This window comes from Nothobranchius furzeri, chromosome 12, assembly GCF_043380555.1.
Source record: "Nothobranchius furzeri strain GRZ-AD chromosome 12, NfurGRZ-RIMD1, whole genome shotgun sequence".
Taxonomy (NCBI): Eukaryota; Metazoa; Chordata; class Actinopteri; order Cyprinodontiformes; family Nothobranchiidae; genus Nothobranchius; species Nothobranchius furzeri.
The window spans coordinates 2,017,914-2,038,336 of record NC_091752.1 but is presented as its reverse complement, the minus strand read 5'-3'; the positions used below and the strand labels follow the sequence as shown (position 1 = coordinate 2,038,336).

The 20,423-nt window shown below is 44.7% G+C and overlaps 2 protein-coding genes across 5 annotated transcripts in view; one reads left to right on the top strand and one right to left on the bottom strand.

Annotated features, from left to right (window-relative positions):
* Window positions 1-1,117: 1,117 nt before the first annotated feature.
* Window positions 1,118-20,183, bottom strand: ggps1 (geranylgeranyl diphosphate synthase 1). Of its 2 annotated transcripts, none has more exons than XM_015943967.3 (4): window positions 20,050-20,183; window positions 14,358-14,455; window positions 12,740-12,810; window positions 1,118-2,444 (listed from the first exon to the last, which is right to left on the bottom strand). In XM_015943967.3, the coding sequence occupies exons 2-4, from the start codon at window positions 14,428-14,430 to the stop codon at window positions 1,641-1,643; spliced, it is 948 nt and encodes a 315-aa protein (XP_015799453.1). In that variant the 5' UTR covers window positions 14,431-14,455; window positions 20,050-20,183; the 3' UTR covers window positions 1,118-1,640. The 2 variants fall into 2 exon arrangements, with proteins under 2 accessions (XP_015799453.1, XP_015799452.1); XM_015943966.3 differs by lacking the exon at window positions 20,050-20,183 and adding an exon at window positions 18,554-18,770.
* The window catches only part of arid4b (AT-rich interaction domain 4B), a 60,902-nt gene continuing 59,677 nt past the window's right edge, over window positions 19,199-20,423 (top strand). For all 3 annotated transcript variants that reach the window (XM_015943965.3, XM_015943964.3, XM_015943963.3), the window contains exon 1: window positions 19,199-19,414. The gene's annotated coding sequence lies outside the window, so the exon portion shown is untranslated. The remainder of the gene's footprint in view (window positions 19,415-20,423) is intronic.

Sequence of the window (20,423 nt, the reverse complement as noted above, 5' to 3'; positions counted from 1 at the left end):
CTGGAGGTTCAAATGTGTGCAAAGTGCACCTGAAAAGTCCAACACCCTCTCATGAATTTAGAAGACCAGAAGTCAAATCTTGCCAAAGAAGATACGAGTAAAACAAACGCTGCTCCACTTTTATTTGTGATCCTAAAAACAAAAAGGTTGCTACGTTTGGTTGTTTCCACAAAAATATCTGGTAGTGCCACCAAGCAAAAGAAACGTGTAAATATCAGCTCTGTGATAATCTAATGCTCCGAGGATGAGGGAGACGGCGAGAGGCATGTCGCTCTTCATGCAGAAGCTATTCTGTTTGTCTCCCAGACACAACTCAGACATCGTGGGTGAAGAAAATCAATCTCGTCAACGCCGAGAAGGAAGAAGGAGAAAAGAAAGCTGCAAGAGGCTTTGATTATTCTCCCAGACTTAAGTCAGCTCTGCGAATGGTTTTAGAAAAGCCACTTTGTTTTCTCCTGCTCATCATTTGCATCACATTTTCCTGCACTCGCAGCTTGCTTAGAGGACAAATTAACAGATATGCCAGTCCCTTTAGATGTATGGAGAATCTTGGCATTTTTGATGAATAGATGTTTTTTCAGCTGCAGCACAATTCAGCCAAAAAAAAAAAGACAATTAATTGAAGTAAAAGCTGGAGAGGGAGAGCCTCAGTGAGTCAGAGCTGTGTGGGACAGATAGCCGCTGTAAACAGCTTCTTTAGAGCAGCGGAGGAAAACCTCACAGCCAAATTAACAGAGCAGGCAGATAACACAGGATTTAGATAAGTGGGTCCCAGCAACACACACACACACACACACACACACACACACACACACACACACACACACACACACACACACACACACACACACACTTCAGTTTGTCAGAACAAGGCACAGATCAGAAAACTTTAATCAGACGCCTCCACACGCCGTCTGCACCAGTAGCATGCATTTACAAAATACTTCAAAAATAAACTCTTGTGCAACAAAATACTTATAAGAAATGTGTAAAATAAGCTGGAGTGTGATCACACTAAAGCAACGCCATCCTCTAGATGGTGCTGATCTCTCCAAGTTCAAACGCATCCCAGACGCCATGGGAAGATTCAGATTTAAAGGCAAAACGAGAACAAAGGTCCTTTCTAAACATTTATTTAACACAAAGCAGATCTCCAGTCGTAGCCGTGGCGACGCATCAGACGAGTCTAACCCACAGTTAAACTTACTGGTGATTAACTACGTGATGCCAGCATGTTACAATGGTCCGACGTGTCAGCAGAACCGTTTCATCTGGACCAGCACTCTGGTGACTTTATCACCCGAACTTCAAAACTACACCTCCGATAAAAACAATACACACCATTTGCTCAACTAACTGTATAAAAGGGAACAAAAAAACGCTCCTACAAGCACGGAAGTGCACATCAAACAAGAGGCTTTTTGAGCTTTTTTGCCATCTTATGTTTCTTTTTCAGAAAGCTGAAGTGTTTGAATCTTATCAGAACTGGATTAGCCAATGTAAGAGTTAAGTAACACTTGAGGATGCCGTTTAACAATAAAGGGAACATTTAGGGCTTCTCTGTGTCTGACGAGGTTCCGAGTGGAAGATGCAGACAGGAGCAGGTGGATCAGGTAGTAAAAACATGGTGAAAAGGGACGTTAGTGGTTCTGGCTGGAGCGTGGTTCGGTGCTCGACTCTGCTGTGGCCTCAGCATCATGATGCATCTTGCTGAGGTGTATGACCAGGCTCTCCAGCTGAGGGTTCCCTCCGAACTCCTTGATGAGCCGGTAAGCCTCTATCTCCAGGTCCCGCAGGGTCTGACGGGTATAGGCGAACGAGCCCACCTTCTCCAGGTAATCCACGCAGTACCGTTTGATGTCCATGTTCTCCGTGCGCTGTCTCAGAATGTTCTGCACCTGGGTGCTGTCTGGACAAGACCATATGGCGTGGATTGTGGGGAAAGAGAACTTGCCCTCAGTCAGGTCTTCGCAGAAGCTCTTGTTCTCGCTGTACTCGCGGGAGCTCAGGTTGGCGTAGTCGTCGCGGATCTGGAAAAAGAGGCCAAGTGTGTTCAGGAGGGGTTTGAGGTCTTGTTTCCAGTCTGAAAAGAGCTGCATCAGACCCACAGCCAGGCCAAAGAGCCCGCCAGTCTTCTGCAGCACCATGTGGCGGTACTCCTCCTCAGTTGGACAGGTGTAGGTGTCCCTCCAACGGATGTCCAGACCCTGTCCTCGGTGAAGCTCCAGCAGCTGACGGGTGAAAACATGCACGGCCTCCGGGTGCTCCAAGGTCAGCACCTTCTCTAACCCTAGAAAGTAAACGTAGTTGGCTGAGTTGATGACTGAGGGGATGCCGTAGATGCTGTGGGCCACAGGGAAGCCCCGCCGCAGCTTGGAGTTGTCCTCGATGTCGTCTATCAGTAAACTGGCGTTGTGCAGCATCTCCGTCACCTCAATGATCACCTGAACAAAAACACAAACATTTCATACTTTTTACAGAAATATTTACATTTATTGTGGCTAAAAGTTTGTTCTTTTTATGTGAATTTTGCACTACAGCTTGTGTACAGCAGAGGGCGCCATGGTTACATCTACGTCTTCACTGCTTTCATAAAAGGACATGAAATGAAATGATCAAGAGCTCAACTAAAGATTTACTTCAAAAAGCAAATCCAGAAAATAACGGAGCTTCTCAGGTCAGTTTAGAGCTTGTTTCTAAAACCGCACCGTGTCTGGTAACTAATCTGAAATTCGAAAGCACTCCATCAGTCAATTAAACAGCTTTGTTATGTTTACGTTTGACAGAACAGCCCGCGTTCCCATCAGGCGCCGGCTGTGCTGATTTAAGACACGAGTGGTGTGGCCTGGTAATGAAAGCTGCTTGTGTGAAGCCCCGAGAGCACAAAGACGGACTCAGTGGGTCGAGCAGAAGGCCAAGGCCGAGACAGTCGAGAGGTTTATTAGTCAAACACAACCTTTCCTTTCGTAGGGTCCTGATACAGGACACGAGCTGTGGCTAAAGCCACACATGAGGAATCTTCTAACAACACAGATAGATCTGGAGGTCCAAATAGGGAAGACACGTGCTCAAAGTGTGCTCGGAAATCAATCCAGATGGAAGAATAGATACTAGACTCCAAATTATAGATCACGTGAGGGCCATATTGAAATTAATGGAGGAGTATTTGCGATTCTCCGTCAGTGTGTTCTACCCAGCCTTTCCACCTTGGAGACATGTTTTACCCGTAAGGTCAGCAAAACATCCCTTCCCACAGGGGGCGTTTCAGACCCGAATCAGCAGCGAATGCCTTCCATGCAGGTTACGGAATCACCGGAAAATTGCAAGACCATAAGTGATTTCAGTAGTTCACGCGGTAACAAGCAAAAAGAAAGATGGCAGCATGCATCAGAAAGGTCTGGCTTATTTTCTGTTGCATTTACTTTGGCTACGGAGGTTTTACAGGTAAGAATGTTTTTTTTTATAAATTAGTTGAGCAACTGGAAATCTACACGTCTTATTTTGAAAGCTTTTGGATATTTTACACTTTGTGTCTGGCCCGATCTGAACCGCTGAGCTTGAAGAGTAGGACATCACTTGAAGCGTCTGGGATGCGTCCAAAATAGGGCTTCACAATATATCGTTATCGCGATATTAGCATACACAATATGCATATCGCAAAGAACAGATGAATAACGCAATGAATGGTCAGCTCAAATGTTTGCTACACATATCGCATTCTGACAATCAAATGGAAGCATGATGTTTTGTTAACAAATCAAATAGAGCTCTTTACCCATTTGGCCAATCAGGTGGGTTATTATAGGTTAGATGCCCGCCCCAAAGGCGGACGGCACTTCATTTTGATAGTTAGCAATAGGGCTGCACAATATATCAAAAAATTATCGTCATCGCGATAACAGGACGTGCGATAGGCCCATCGCAAAGCACGTCAAAAACAGCGATAAATGTTTGGTGGTTCAACATTTCCATCCGTGTCATACATCAACTTTTTGTAAACCAGCTCTGTTTTTTACGCAAAAGTATTTGACCAATCTGATATGTGGCCAATCAAATGGGTCCGTTCACGTAATACGCCCGCCCCCTACGTAGACCCTTACCCCAAAATTCCACTATCTCAGCTCTGCTCCACCCCCGCTTTCCGCTGCCGCTCGCTTCCCTTGTTCGTCATGCTGGCTCAGATTAATGAACGCACTTTGTGCTGAGGTTTCTGGAATCAGCGCTGCTTTCAAACGTGAACGTGAGTCCGCTCGGTGTCGTTAAGCAGCTGATAATAACCGGGCTGACTCCGACACGTGCCGGTGAACCAACCCACCGTTAGCCCCAGGCTCCGGTTAGCTTCCAGCTAAAAGGCTACAGCACTCTCCTCCCAGTCCCCCCCTGAGCTGCTACAGAGGGCCTGGAAAAGTTCCCCCACACATCAAAGTGATTTTTCATTTATGAGCTCTTATAACCTTGTTAAACAGGATAGTTGATTTGCTGCTGCACATAAACTGTCAGTCAGAAGCTCTGCTAGCCGGTTATCTTAGAGGAGCTAGTTCAATTAGTTAGCTTGTTATCAGAATCATAGTTGCAGTTTCATCATCTGAGCTGCTTTTTAAGATCTAGGTAAACTTGTTCCATTTGGGGTTAAAAACAAACGTTTTCACATATTTTCCATGTAGGTTTTTGCCAGTTCCTCTTCTGAAAGGTAGACAATTGTTTTTCTCTTTCCCTCAGAAAATCTTAATATTCTCCTAGTTTGGCCCAGCACAGTTCACTTCCCAATTACAGCAACAGCCTTATATCATAACCACATAAGTGGAGAAAATGTTCAGTAGCAATGAGATAATTAGCTGTCGCATTTAAGTGATGTTAACTATTATTTAACGTTTAAACTTATTTTCTGATTTTATTTATTCTAAAAACCCTGGTAAGGGATGTTTTTCTGTATTTGGAGCATCAGAAAAAGTTTTATGGTGGAGGTGATGTTTTAAAGTCACTGAGAAACTGCATGCATGCAGTTTGTTGTTTTGCTGCTAATACAGTAGCAGGTGCAGCTGCTAATACAGTAGCGGGTGCAGCTGCTAATACAGTAGCAGGTGCAGCTGCTAATACAGTAGCAGGTGCAGCTGCTAATACAGTAGCGGGTACAGCTGCTAATACAGTAGCGGGTGCAGCTGCTAATACAGTAGCGGGTGCAGCTGCTAATACAGTAGCAGGTACAGCTGCTAATACAGTAGCGGGTGCAGCTGCTAATACAGTAGCGGGTGCAGCTGCTAATACAGTAGCAGGTGCAGCTGCTAATACAGTAGCAGGTGCAGCTGCTAATACAGTAGCAGGTGCAGCTGCTAATACAGTAGCGGGTACAGCTGCTAATACAGTAGCAGGTACGGCTGCTAATACAGTAGCGGGTGCAGCTGCTAATACAGTAGCGGGTGCAGCTGCTAATACAGTAGCGGGTGCAGCTGCTAATACAGTAGCGGGTGCAGCTGCTAATACAGTAGCAGGTACGGCTGCTAATACAGTAGCGGGTGCAGCTGCTAATACAGTAGCGGGTGCAGCTGCTAATACAGTAGCGGGTGCAGCTGCTAATACAGTAGCGGGTGCAGCTGCTAATACAGTAGCGGGTACAGCTGCTAATACAGTAGCGGGTGCAGCTGCTAATACAGTAGCGGGTGCAGCTGCTAATACAGTAGCGGGTGCAGCTGCTAATACAGTAGCGGGTGCATCTGCTAATACAGTAGCGGGTGCAGCTGCTAATACAGTAGCGGGTGCAGCTGCTAATACAGTAGCAGGCGCAGCTGCTAATACAGTAGCAGGCGCAGCTGCTAATACAGTAGCGGGTGCAGCTGCTAATACAGTAGCGGGTGCAGCTGCTAATACAGTAGCGGGTGCAGCTGCTAATACAGTAGCGGGTGCAGCTGCTAATACGGTAGCAGGTGCAGCTGCGAATACGGTAGCAGGTGCAGCTGCTAATACGGTAGCGGGTGCAGCTGCTAATACAGTAGCGGGTGCAGCTGCTAATACAGTAGCAGGTGCAGCTGCTAATACGGTAGCGGGTGCATCTGCTAATACGGTAGCGGGTGCATCTGCTAATACAGTAGCAGGTGCAGCTGCTAATACAGTAGCAGGTGCAGCTGCTAATACGGTAGCAGGTGCAGCTGCTAATACAGTAGCAGGTGCAGCTGCATATTTTTGCAATAAAAATGTTATGTTGTAATGGAATTCATGCATTTGTTTTGTTTGCTTTGAACCCAGAGCAGACGTCACACGCCAGACGACATCAACACTGCATACTTTAGTATTTGTTCATTTATCGTGAGTAATATCGATATCGCAATATTAAGCACTGTTATCGAATATCGCAGGTTTTCCTAATATCGTGCAGCCCTAGTTAGCAAACACCTGCGTTAGCTTTGTTCTGCTCTTCCTGCTGATTCTGCTTTTCCCGGGATCCACTGATTGCCTTTTCTTGCTCATTTTCTTTTTCCCTTTCCTCACATTTTTGATTTTCTCATTTTAATGAATTTTTGAATTTCTTTGTTTTTGATTATTTTTGTTCCTGAGTTCAGTTATTTATTTATCGCAAGTAATATCGTCATCGCAATAGTAATAAGTTATCTAACATCACAAGTTTTCCCAATATCGTGCAGCCCTAGTCCAAAAAGTGGAAATGCATTAATTGACTAATTGCTCTGTACAACGCTTTAAAGACCTTATGCGACGCTTAGGTGCAAAGGCCCCTTGTTCTGCAACTTTGTCTTTTTGTCTGTTAGAAGCTTAAATTCCATCCATCCACTCATTTTTGTACGCTTATACGGGGTCGGGTCGCGGGGGCAGCAGCATAAGCAGAGAGGCCCAGACCGCCCCAGCCACTTGGGCCAGCTCTTCTGGGTGAATGCCAAGGCGTTCCCAGGCCCGCCGATAAACGCAGTCCCTCCAGTGTGTCCTGGGTCTTCTTTTAGGTCTCCTCCCAGTTGTACATGCCCAGAAAACCTCACCAAGGAAGCATCTAGGAGGCATCCTAACCAAATGCCTGAGCCACTTCAACTGGCTCCTCTTGATGTGGAGCAGCAGGTCTACTCTGAGCCTCTCCCAGATGAATGAACTTCTTACCTCTAACAGAGAGACCAGCCACGCCGCGGAGAAAACCAATTTTGGCCGCTAGTAACCACAGTCCCATATTGGTCACAACCCAATGCTCGTGACCATAGGCTCAGCTCTCACTTCACCACAACCGACTGGTACAACGCCCGCATCACTGCAGACGCAGCACCAATACACCTGTCGATCTCACCCACCATCTTGTCCTCAATCGCGAACAAGACCCCACCTGAGGCAGGACCTCATTCAGGCATTCTATCCTTTTCCAACTCAAGACCATAGTCTCTGATTTGATGAAGCTTAAATTAAAACACTTATTTAATTTGTAGACTTGATCTTTGAAGGTCGAACCAAGTAAACGTAATCCGACTTTAAAGGTTTTTAAATATAAGAAGTTTGGCCATTTTAATACACTTATTACACATTTTATCACCAAGTGTTACCATTTAAAACTGCTGATTCAATTCAATTCAAAGAGACTTTATTAATCCCAGAGGGCAATTAGAGCAATTAGATTTCCCTGTGATTTAACACCCACAAAAAGTGATGACATTTCTAAAGGTGCAACTTTATTATTATTATAGCAGCTTACTAGATTTAATTTCACTCACTTCCTTGTCATTTACTCACAGATGAGTCATTTTCCTGTATGAGTCATCAAACGCCCTCGTTTGAAAGCAGCAGATATTTCAAAGTTTGCACTAATCTTTACGACATCAGAGCGAAGGAAAGAAAAGCCACTGATACAGAGCTGTACTACAGCACAGAAGCACATATGGGGTTTCATGAGAAATGTACTGCCAAATGAGTGAGGAGCTCCACTGTCACTGCCGCAGACGATCTGAAGGCACGTTTGTTTCCATGGCGGTGACTTCTTGGCAGCAGTGTGCTAATGATGACAAGAGGAGTGCTCTCCGTCTGTGTGAAGGGTTCAGCTGGAGGTTACAAAGCAGCCACACAGATTTAAACCACCACCACCTGCTGTTAGAAGACACAGCAGCTCTGTCTGAACTGCGATTACCGAGAAAACATCAGCAGATAAAAACTGTGTGAATAACAAATGTGGGCCATGTGAAATAAAATAACCTCGAAAAGTTAATTTAGCTTGAGAAAACGTAAACCTGAACTGAAAATGTCACCACTTCAATCAAGAAACAGAGCTGCACCTTAAGAGAAAATAATCTAAAACAGTCACCTTGAATGTGGCGTTGCTTCGTCTAATTATTCAGAAATCTGATTTCATTTATTTGAACAAGTCGCTGCTACAGCAGCAGTGTGGAAATCATGATTAAATCCAAACTGAGAGATGGATTTGGTGGTGGGGGAGCAGACATGACAGACCTGATCTATGATATATGATATTAACTCAGAAGAAACCCAACAACTCCATTATTTTGTCAAACACGCATTTTTCTATCAGAAGATGTTCTTTTGCTACCTGGATAATGCACAGGAGACAACAATGTGACCTCTGAGCTTTATTGCAGGACTGCGTCTCTCTTTAGGTAGCGTTTATCAAACATTCAGGACAAACAGAGACTTGTGAAAGCTAAAAGAGACCCAACAGGTTCAGGACTCGGCATTTGGCACCGTGTAAGGTGAGTCGGGATCCGGAAACACTATAGGGAGCTTAAGTGTCCTCCCTTTCTGGTCGGCTCATGGGTCCACAAAAGAAGGAAACAAAGAATGCAAGTCAACAGGGCTAAAAACGCTTTGCGTAATGATGGGTGTTTCGACCACGCCAGTCATGTACTTTCAGATTTATCAGCTTGTAAAAGTTCGTAATTAGCATGACTACACACCAGAATTTGGTACGTCGCATATGTGACATCACCACATAATCTCCTCTCCCCTAACGTAGCTGCTACTTATCACATGACCAGATTTATGGTGGTTTTTTCCTCCAGTGGGATGTTTGCTGAACTTACAGCCATTTTCCCTCAGTTTTCTCTAGCTGTTTTTACAGGACCATGGCGTTTGCAAAGCGGGATTTGCCGTGGCTCCCTAGGGAGGATAAAGATCGTTTATATGATCAGACTGTGGAGGTAATGTGGTGCCGTCGTTGTCGTCTCGTCGTCGTCTTCCTCCGCTTATCCGGGTCCGGGTCGCGAGGGCAGCATCCCAACTAGGGAGCTCCAGACCGTCCTCTCCCCAGCCACCTCCACCAGCTCCTCCGGCAGGACCCCAAGGCGTTCCCGGACCAGATTGGAGATGTAACCTCTCCAGCGTGTCCTGGGTCGACCCGGGGGCCTTCTGCCGGCAGGACATGCCCGAAACACCTCCCCAGGGAGGCGTCCAGGAGGCATCCTGACCAGATGCCCAAACCACCTCAACTGACTCCTTTCGATCCGGAGGAGCAGCGGTTCTACTCCGAGTCCCTCCCGAATGTCTGAGCTCCTCACCCTATCTCTAAGGCTGAGCCCGGCCACCCTACGGAGGAAACTCATTTGGGCCGCTTGTATCCGCGATCTCGTTCTTTCGGTCATTACCCAAAGCTCATGACCATAGGTGAGGATTGGGACGTAGATCGACCGGTAAATGGAGAGCCAGGCTTTCTGGCTCAGCTCCCTCTTCACCACGACAGATCGGTAGAATGCCCGCATCACTGCAGATGCAGCACCAATCCACCTATCAATCTCATGCTCCAGTTTTCCCTCACTCGTGAACAAGACCCCGAGATACCAAAACTCCTCCACTTGGGGCAGGACCTCATCCCTGACCCGGAGAAGGCATTCTACCCTTTTCCGAATCAAGACCGTGGTCTCAGATTTAGAGGAGCTGATTCTCATCCCAGCTGCTTCACACTCGGCTGCGAACCGCTCCAGCAAAAGCTGAAGATCACGTTCTGATGAAGCCAGCAGGACCACATCATCTGCAAAAAGCAGAGACCTGATCCTCAGGCCACCAAAACGGATGCCCTCCACACCTTGGCTGCACCTAGAAATCCTGTCCATAAAGGTTATGAACAGAATCGGTGACAAAGGGCAGCCTTGGCAGAGTCCATCTCTCACTGGGAAAGAGCCCGACTTACTGCCGGCAATGCGGACCAAGCTCTGACACCGGTCATACAGGGTCCTAACAGCCCGTATCAGAGGGCCGGGTACCCCATACTCCCGGAGTACCCCCCACAGGGCCCCCCCGATCGCGGCTTCTGTGTGCTGTGCGGGCTGCCGGCTTGTGAAGCTCTGGATGGAAACCGAAGTTGCTAATGCTAATGGTTAGCTTCTAGGCAAGACATGCTCTGCTCTCTCCTGGACGCCAACACAACAACAGCCTTCCCCGTTGCGAGCCAAGATGGGCGAGTACATGAATGTTAATTTACAGTGTGACGTAGATCTGTGTGGCTTTTTCTGACCAGAGCATTTCCCCGTCTATTTTCTATCAATGGCTAATACAGGAAATACGGGTAGAACACCAAGAATGTATTTGCTTCTTCTTCAATGGTGTATGGCATACTGCCTCGTTGACTGATTGCCCTACGAATATGTTATGTTGTTCGTTGCTCCAATTGGGCCTAGCACTGTCCAATTGCATGCTGCAACAGTTTAAAGACCAACGTAGATTCCGCCATATAACCAGGTTGTTTCAATGGGTCGTGGCCAGGCTATACATCTACAGATATAGGAAGGTTCGCCAGGCTATAAATTTCACCTTCTTTAAACAGGCAGAAAAAATGCATTGAACATAATTTCTCATTTCTTTGCCACTTTTTATCCCACACCATACCAGATTTATTTCTATAGCACATAAAAACAGCACGAGGACCAACTAAAATGCTTGGTCTTTTTATAATGGGGATCAGGAGTTATTTTAGTGATCATCTTGTTTCTTATTTATTTTTGTCCTGATTGTACCCTGAGCAATTTTATGACGGAATAAAAAAAATCAACATTAATTGAAAAATTGTCTTAAACAATCGAGATCTCAATTTCAGTCACAATAACCGTGACTATTATTTTTGCCATAATCGAGCAGCTCTACCCTCTTATGACCATAATTATAACAGGGCCGCCTGGTATTTTTTTTAATCTTATGGCTGTAAAATTGTAATAAAAAGCGCAAAGTGTGTGTAACTCTCTCCTTTTTCAGAACAACCTCAGCTTTCAGTGTATGGTTTGTATTTAGAATTTATTTCCATTAAAGCCTTTAAAAAATCAGCTTAAAAGTGAAAAAAGCAAAAAACGGATTTGAATTTTTTTTACATTTTTTACTGAACAGGAACTTCTAAATGACTGGGCAAACAATTTAAACATTGAACTGAAATGCATCTATTCTTAAAAAAGTTAGAACCTTGGTGTCTTTTTTAGCTGTTTTTAAGACCATTTATTTTTGTAAACTTTCAGACGTTTTTATTTGATGTGGTAGACCTTGAAGCAGTTTCTCTCCAGCTGCAGGCCGAGTCCTGCACACCTCACACCGCCATGGGGTGCTTCTCTGGCACACCGTGCTGCTATACCAACAACTTTTGTTGTAGCAAAAATAATTATTTATGGTAAAAAGATAAATAATGCTGGAATGAAGCTGAATCTTACAATTAGCAAATAGTTGAGGGTTATTCAAATAAAAAAATAAAAAATAAAGACTGAACAAACATTGATATCCTGGTTCACTGGAGATCTGTCCTTCTTCGTGGTCACTGTCTTCAGATATAAGCCTTCTGGGACACCTAATAGATCGTGTTGATTTTCTTTGAGCCATTTCCATGATTTCATGCTGGTTTTTATGCTAATTAGCTTCCGTGTGTCCCGTTATCTGCTTTCACCGCGGCGCTGCGCTCTGTTTCAATCAGGCTGTACAGCAGGATTTCCCCTCGTAGCGATATTGTCCATAACTCTGATTGCTTCGTGCTATAGATCATTGGAAAGCTGCTTTTATGTACCGTTAGGAACCGTTGGAATTATTTGAATCTGATCAGCCATTAAAAAGTTATAAAACGGAGCATTTTGGATGACAAACTCAGCACGTCTCTGAATCTGTGTTGTGATTCGGTGTGCTCAAGACAGGGAATCCCGGTGGCTACCGTAATGTATAGTATATGCGCGAAAAGCCCCATTTTTAGTCTTTTCAGCACTTTTGGAATTTTAATGATATCTTGAACGGTTCAGGGATTATGGTAATGAGAAGTGTGCATGTCCAATCCCGTCTGCGGCCACAGGTTGGTAATAAGAATATTGTGGCATTAACAGAGGGGTGCCGGCGGTCAGGGCTAGAGCCCCCCCAACACAAGGGGGCCCCAGGCGGCCGCCGACCTATGTCCAATGGTAAAACCGCCACTGCTACAGCTCATCACCAGAGTAACATCAGACTTTATTGTAACACACCAAGTAAAGCGTTACGGGGGTGGCGATTTAGAAGTGTGAAACTGAGCTGATGGATGACGCCTCTGAGCTGCCAAACCTCACAAGCAACAGTCAATCAACCGACTACGTGTAATGTAAACAGGGTCAGGAGTTTTGCCAAACTCACAATGACTTACTGACATTCGTCTCTAAAGCTCTCTGCTTAGGTCTCGTTTCTGATATCTGTATGAATAATGAAGCAGCTCTTAATTTGCTGCTGGGTGAACAACCCCTCCTTCTCATCGGATGTGTCTACAACAGCAAATATTAGGAATTATTAGGGTAAAAAGAGTGAAATCAAATGAATTTCTCACCTGTAGTTTGTCTTCTGGGACATTAAGCCAGTGGTTAAACGCTTGGGAGAGTTTTGTCCTTACTTGTTTTCCTGCATGGAGAATAGATGAAAAGACAGTTTTGGGGATTAAATTTCAATCTGCTTTAAATTTAGATAATAAACAAATAAAATAAAATAAAAACTGGCTATCCGGTTTAAGATTTGCCGATATGGAAATGGAAATCTACGGTGGCCCAGAAAGTTCAATGAAATACAAAGGATACAACCCAAAGGCAAAAAGCTGCAACACAACAAGAAGACCTACCACAGAAGTAATGATGAGACAGAAGGTATGGCTGCTAATTGGACTCACAACACCACAGTAAAGGCCCCATGGTCCCAAACGCTGTTTCTTACTTGCATCCCCCGTAATGAACGTATTAGCATAACATCTGTTTTAGCGTACATTCTGGCTGACCACAACTTTCAATTTATTATTACTTCCATTGCAGGTTTTCTCGATGTGTTGCAGCTTTTTGTTGTTGGGGCAATTTTATTTTGTTGAGCTTTCTGGGCCACCGTAGCAACAAACTTCTTAAACTTTTGACATTTAATAGCCTCAAATGAGCCTGACAACAGTTTTCTTGGCTGAAGTTTAAATGAACTGACCAAGTTAAGCTTAACCTATCGAGACTTTTTAAAGATTAGAGATCAAATAAAGCATTAAATTGATATCAAGCAAAATCCACTCAGGAGCGTTTGACCACGTTATATTACTTCCTCACCACAAGAGCCAGCAAAGCAGTTTGTGGGGTTCATACATGTGTTCTTATTGAGCTGCAGCTTCTCATCAGGTCTGCTAAGCCATTGCAAACAGCTGGATGGAAACATTTTTTGCGACTGTTCATAATTTTTTTTTCAGTGGCAGCTTTGATTGCAAACGGCATGTTTTGCTGTTTATTGCTTGAACTGACTTTAATGTCACACTTTTCAGTTTAGCGTGCTTTTGGCACCCCTAGTGTCTATTATTAATTCTGTGGTTAAACTGAAAATAAAACTTTGTGATCTTTCCTTACCAAAATCAGAATTAAAATACTAATTTTAGAATTTACAAAGTGGCTGTCTGACTGAAAGCTATACAACGACCTTAAGTCTCATGATATATTGACTCTGTAAAAGAGAGATGTAACAGATTCCTACACCTGCACACACAGAGTGGTAATATTAGGTGAATCTTTTTTCAAGGAAGAATCTAGACAGAAACAGCTTCTTCAGACATAAGAAGTTAACATCGAGATGTTCAACATGCAGACAAGACGAGACGCTTTGATGAGAACGTCTCTCTGATGCTCCAAACAGATTAATCAGGCTGATTTCTACTGACTGCGGATAGTAACTCTACTAATCCCACTTCAAAGCATTCAAACCATCCCTAAAGTTTAGGCCCACAAGCTGCAACATCCAGCTTTTAAAGTCCGAACAGATCGATTCCTTCCTGCAACCCGCTGCTTCTGTTCAAGAACCTTTCACCAAGTAAATAACTTAAGACATTCTTCTCATGTTCGCTCCCACGGCAACACACTGCTTAAAGACCTAAACGGCAGTAGAGAACTAACACGGTGCTGCTTTTCAGCTTCACTAGAGAGAAAAGGACTTACCTGGCAGCTGCAACAAATACTGGTATGGTTCTAGCAGAATTCGATCAGATGTGGCTTCATAGGCACCATCCATGGCTTCAAAAAGACTCCGTTTCAAACTGGAAGATAAAAAATTAAATAAAAAATGCAGCAATATTGTACAGTTGGTGTTAATTTCATGCAGATTCATATCATAATTAAAATACATGGGTAACGTGGGTTCAGTTACGCTAAACATTGATAAATTCCATCTCAAATGCCTTTTTTATGAATTTCCATTATTTTTTCTAACTTCAGTTTATTTATATGAAGTATATATATATATATATATATATATATATATATATATATATATATATATATATATATATAAAGCTTCACTTCTTTATTTAGTTAGAAATCAAGAGTGGCATCTGATTGTGAGGCTCCAGATCAGAGGTAGAAATTTTAAGGCAGCATCATTTTTCCTCAGTGTATTTATTATTTGTTAAATAATATCTCAGAGTTTATTACTTTATTATTACACTTTGTTTTAATAAAAGCAATTTTGGCCATTTATAAATTGTTTAAACATAGCTGAACTGGTGAATTGTCCCGAGATAGTGATACTTTCCACAAACTACCAACCTTCTCTCTATTGAAATGCAAGAAATAAAATTATAAACAAATGGAGTTTGTAAATTTCACTTTTGGAGAATAGCTTGTTTTAAAGTTGCAGACTTGTACGTATATATCTGCGGCTTCCAATTCTCTCTTAAGACGCAAAGCCCGAAGACCTCTTATGATGAATTATATAAATGGAAACCGTGTTCCCTCGCCCAGTCGTGGGTCACCGGGTGCCCCCTCTGGAGCCAGGCCTGGAGGTGGGGCACGTTGGCGAGCGCCTGGTGGCTGGGCTTTCACCCATGAAGCCCGGCCGGGCACAGCCCGAAGAGGAAACGTGGGTCCCCCTTCCCATGGGCTCACCACTGGTGGGAGGGACCAAAGGGGTCGGGTGCAGTGTGTGACAGGTGGTAGTCAAGGGCGGGGACCTTGGCGGTCTGATCCTTGACTACAGAAGCTGGCTCTTGGCACATGGAATGTCACCTCTCTGGGCATGGGAGGAGTTTGGTGAGACCATGGAGCAAGACTTCCGGACGGCTTCGAGGAGATTCTGTTCCACCATCCGGACCCTCAGGGGGGCAAAGCAGTGCGCTACCAACACTATCTATAGTGGGGACGGTGTGCTGCTGACCTCTACTCAGGACGTTGTGGATCGGTGGGCAGAATACTTCGAAGACCTCCTCAATCCCACCAACACGTCTTCCAGGGAGGAAGCAGAGTCTGGGGACTTTGGATTGGCCTCTCAAATCTCTGGTGCTGAGGTCACTGAGGTGGTTAAAAAGCTCCTCTGTGGCAAGGCTCCAGGGGTGGATGAGATCCGCCCGGAGATCCTTAAGGCTCTGGATGTTGTGGGGCTGTGTTGGCTGACGCGGCTCTGCAATATTGCAAGGACATCGTTGGCAGTCCCACTGGACTGGCAGACCAGGGTGGTGGTCCCCTTATTTAAAAAGGGGGACCGCAGGGTGTGTTCCAACTACAGGGGATCGCACTCCTGAGCCTTCCTGGTAAGGTCTATTCAGGGGTTCTGGAGAGGAGGGTCCGTCAGATTGTTGAACCTCAGATTCAGGAGGAGCAATGTGGTTTTCATCCTGGCCGTGGAACACTGGACCAGCTCTATACCCTTAGGGGGATCCTGGAGGGTGCGTGGGAATTTGCCCGACCAGTCTACATGTGTTTTGTGGATTTGATGAAGGTGTTTGACCACATTTCTCGGAGGACCCTGTGGGGGGTACTCCAGGAGTATGGGGTACCAGGCCCTCTGATATGGGCTGTTAGGTCCCTGTATGACCGGTGTCAGAGCTTGGTCCGCATTGCCGGCAGTAAGTCGGGCTCGTTCCCAGTGAGAGTTGGACTCCGCCAAGGCTGCCCTTTGTCACCGATTCTGTTCATAACCTTTATGGACAGGATTTCTAGGCACAGCCAAGGTGTGGAGGGCATCCGTTTTGGTGGCCTGAGGATCAGATCTCTGCTTTTTGCAGATGATGTGGTCCTGTTGGCTTCATCAGAACGTGATCGCCAGCTTTCGCTGGAGCGGTTCGCAGCCGAGTGTGAAGCAGCTGGGATGAGAATCAGCTCCTCTAAATCTGAGACCATGGTCTTGATTCGGAAAAGGGTGGAATGCCTTCTTCGGGTCAGGGATGAGGTCCTGCCCCAAGTGGAGGAATTTAAGTATCTCGGGGTTTTGTTCATGAGTGAGGGAAAACTGGAGCGTGAGATCGATAGGCGAATTGGTGCTGCATCTGCAGTGATGCGGGCGTTGTACCGGTCTGTCATGGTGAAGAGAGAGCTGAGTGAGAAGGCAAAGCTCTCGATTTACCGGTGGATCTATGTTCCTACCCTCACCTATGGTCATGAGCTTTGGGTAGTGACCGAAAGAACAAGACCGCGGATACAAGCGGCCGAAAAGAGTTTTCTCCGAAGAATGGCTGGGCTCTCCCTTAGAGATAGGGTGAGAAGCTCGGTCATTCGGGAGGGGCTCGGAGTAGACCCGCTGCTCCTCCACATCGAGAGGAGCCAGTTGAGGTGGCTCGTGCATCTGGTCAAGATGCCTCCTGGACGCCTCCCTGGTGAGGTTTTCCGGGCACGTCCAACCGGGAGGAGACCTACAGGTAGACCCAGGACACAGTGGAGGGACTATGTCTCTCACCCGGCCAGGGAGCGCCTTGGAATTCCCCCGGAGGAGCTGGCCCAAGTGGCTGGGGAGAGGGAAGTCTGGGCCTCTCTCCTTAGGCTACTGCCCCCGTGACCCGACTCCGGATAAGCGGATGAAAATGGATGGATGGAGTTTGTAATTTTCACTTTTGGAGAATAACTTGTTTTAAAGCTGCAGACTTGTACGTATATATCTGCGGCTTCCAATTCTCTCTTAAGACGCAAAGCTTTACATTTGTAAACTTGCTTTTGCTGCAAAATTAAATTGTATAATTACATCAGTATACATTAGCCTTAAGCAGACACTGGACATTTGTAAATTAGTATGAAAAATATGTGCTTCTCACTTTGTTTTTGTACAGTTATAAGCTAACTTGTATTTCACTTGCTGTGCTGATCAGATGGTTGTCAAATTGTAAAACATGTAATTAATCTAAAAACAATCCTTTAAAAATGAAATTCCCTTCATCAACAGTATATCTAAACAGACAGGAATTAATATTTTACAGTAAAAGCGGTGCAGGCAGCTCTGGCTGAGACAGAAATAGAAAAAGTCTAGCTCGGTTCTGGGCTAACAACTATTACGTTGAGGAGATTTGTGAAAGGATGATGCTGTAGAAAATGACATTCAACTTGGGAAACCCCTCCTACCCGTATTGGACTCCTGTGCAATATCAGATGATGTGTCCCTTATAGCTCGGGAAACAGAAGTTTTTTTAATTTGTCGTTTTAGTGGTTGAAGGTTACAATAACAGCTTATTGCATTGGTGTGTTTACATGTAATATTATTTTTCGTCTTTCTTTTCTCTAAGTATATGTGATTCTGTAGCAGTTGAATTTCCCCACTGTGAGATCAATAAAGTGTATTCCATTCTAAATGTTGGTTAAGTGCTTGGAGAACTTGTAATTTAGAGTAAAATAATACATTTGTATGGCAACAGATAGTTATGTGTTAATTATGTTTGTGGATGTGAAAAATTAATCTATCACTTTTTTGTATAACTGTAATTCAACTAATATTCACAGCAAATTTAAAGAATCTTATAATCAAGGTCTCTTAGATTTCTTACGCATAAATTTGCACATATGTAATCATTTGAGGTGTAACTAACTACAGATATTTAAGATGCAAATGTTAATCACTAAAGTTCTTTGTTATGAGGGGGATCCTATGTTTTTGATAATACCTGAATGCATTCACCTAACTAACTATTTTAGGTGTCTGGGCAGACTCGTTAACCCATTTTTAAACAGTGACAGCTTACATGGTAAAATACCATTTCATACATGCTACTGTGAAGGTTTTACTTTAAACAAGATTTTTTTTAAAAGTATAGCTCAGTTATATTATTATCTGTTAACAGTTATTTTTACCCATATACGAACCATGTAATTAATCTCAGTTAACATTTTAACAAAATAATCAACAAACACATAATTTAGTGTGCGTTAACTCCACCCACCTGATTCTGTCAGTCTGCGAACAAGCCGCTCCAGACTTCCGGTTAGCCAGTCTGCTAACTAGTTAGCGTATGCGTGTTAACATAAACGCGCTGAGACAGCACCGTTGAGTTTTTTAGGAAAGTAGTCCCCCATCTACTTCTACAGTGGTTGATCAAGGCACACGATTGTCCTCCGAATCCATACATTCAAATAATTTTAGGTCAGCGTACTACTGTCTGTTCGGTAGATGCTATGCTAAGCTAACAGCTTCTTGTGCGCACACAGCGCAGACAGGTTTCAAAGACAAGTTTTGATGGGCTACTTATATAACCTTTTGTTGCATTACAGAGCATGCGCGTTGTGGCTGAGAATTTGATCCTTAGAATGTGTATTGCTTTTATACTTCCGCATGCCCCATAAAAAGCATCAGTCTTTAAAAAACACATCTAAGACTGTTGAGACGCATTTTTATACAAATCAAGCATCTCCAACTCTAGGAAATTGTAGTTTTTCACCGAGTAGGCTTGTTAGTGGTCTTTGGTGTTTTTCTCCGTGACTAACCAATCCCGTGGTACAAAAATGTGACCTTTTATTAACTCCACCAATAGATGAGCGTATTTGCCAAAGGGGCGGGCGTACTGTTGCTGTCACTCATTCTCAGGAGGCGGGGGAAGGATCACAGAAAGAGCTAGGCTTAGAGGAGCTACTCAACAAGGAAAACAGCAGCTCTGCGAAAACCACTTTTACCAATCCGCATCCAACATCAACCAGGGGACTTACGGGCGACGTTAAACCGGTCATCTTTTTCACATAAATGTTGCTATGGATTACTAATACACTTTCGTCGAAAAACAGACGGATTTCTCAACTTGACAGCATAGGTAAGTCTGCTTTTGTTCCCTAAAGCAATCGCTGGTTTGAACATTTTTTTACTAGCATGATTCCCTGCTGCTTCCAAGCCAACCGCGACGTTAGCTAACTTGTTAACTAATGATGTTGCAAAGATCTAAAGTGGGCTTATGAGGAATGAATGAATTAAATAACCAAGAAGATGGCAGCTGTAAAACTTGATAGGAAAGTTCTGCCGAACGAGGCTGATGAGCACAGCGACAGGCTATGCTCCTGAATATTTTCAGGAGTGTTTACTGGACGAGCATCGGAGTTGTGAGCGGAGGAATCCTCGGGGAGGTTTGTCGTCGAGCAGCGCCTGTCACGATGTTCCCTCACGGACGTGGAAAGTGATACGTTCAGGAGTCCTGTGTTGGCTTGACATCGCTGCGGGATGTGATTCGTCGAGCACGCGGTGTAGTTTATGACAGGTAAAAATGCATCGCCTGGCTTCTCTTTTGTGCCAGCAGAACCGTGTGCTTATTTCGATCGAACTTGATCGGTCTCGGTTGGATCCGCCGTTTGATCACTAGAGAGAGGCGGGGTATAAACCCGGGGTCTTCAATGTTGTGTGCGCGTGACCGAATATTTGTACACATTTGTTCTCTGACAAACTGGGAGGACTTACGTAAACGGCTGTAGTTAACCAGTAACAGAAGACACGACCCAGTCTCCGGCTGCGTTGTTGTTGACGGCGGTCAGTCACTCTCTCGGTGTTCGTCTGGGGCGGATGGTGTTCGGTATCCCCCCCCAGAACCAGAGCCACAAAAGCGGGCTGCGACCTTGGCTTCTCGCGCAACACGAACTTTATGTCGGAGAAACCGAGTCTCCATCGAGCTTGACCTTGCTGCGAACCGTTTTTTTCTCCTTCTTTTTTGTCGACTTCTTTGTCAGAACGGACCTCACTCATCCGCGAGCAGTCAGCGAAACGCCAGCCAGCCCCGTCGGTGGGGAGAAACGTGAAGAAAGTGACTTTTATACTTGGTTTAACTCGATAAATGC

Coding starts and splice junctions, on each gene's coding strand:
- ggps1 (XM_015943967.3), bottom strand. CDS start 14,430: ATGGATGGTGCCTATGAAGCCACATCTGATCGAATTCTGCTAGAACCA. Junction 12,811..14,357: donor GTATTTGTTGCAGCTGCCAG/GTAAGTCCTTTT, acceptor TTCTCCATGCAG/GAAAACAAGTAAGGACAAAA. Junction 2,445..12,739: donor TCCCAGAAGACAAACTACAG/GTGAGAAATTCA, acceptor GTTTTTGTTCAG/GTGATCATTGAGGTGACGGA.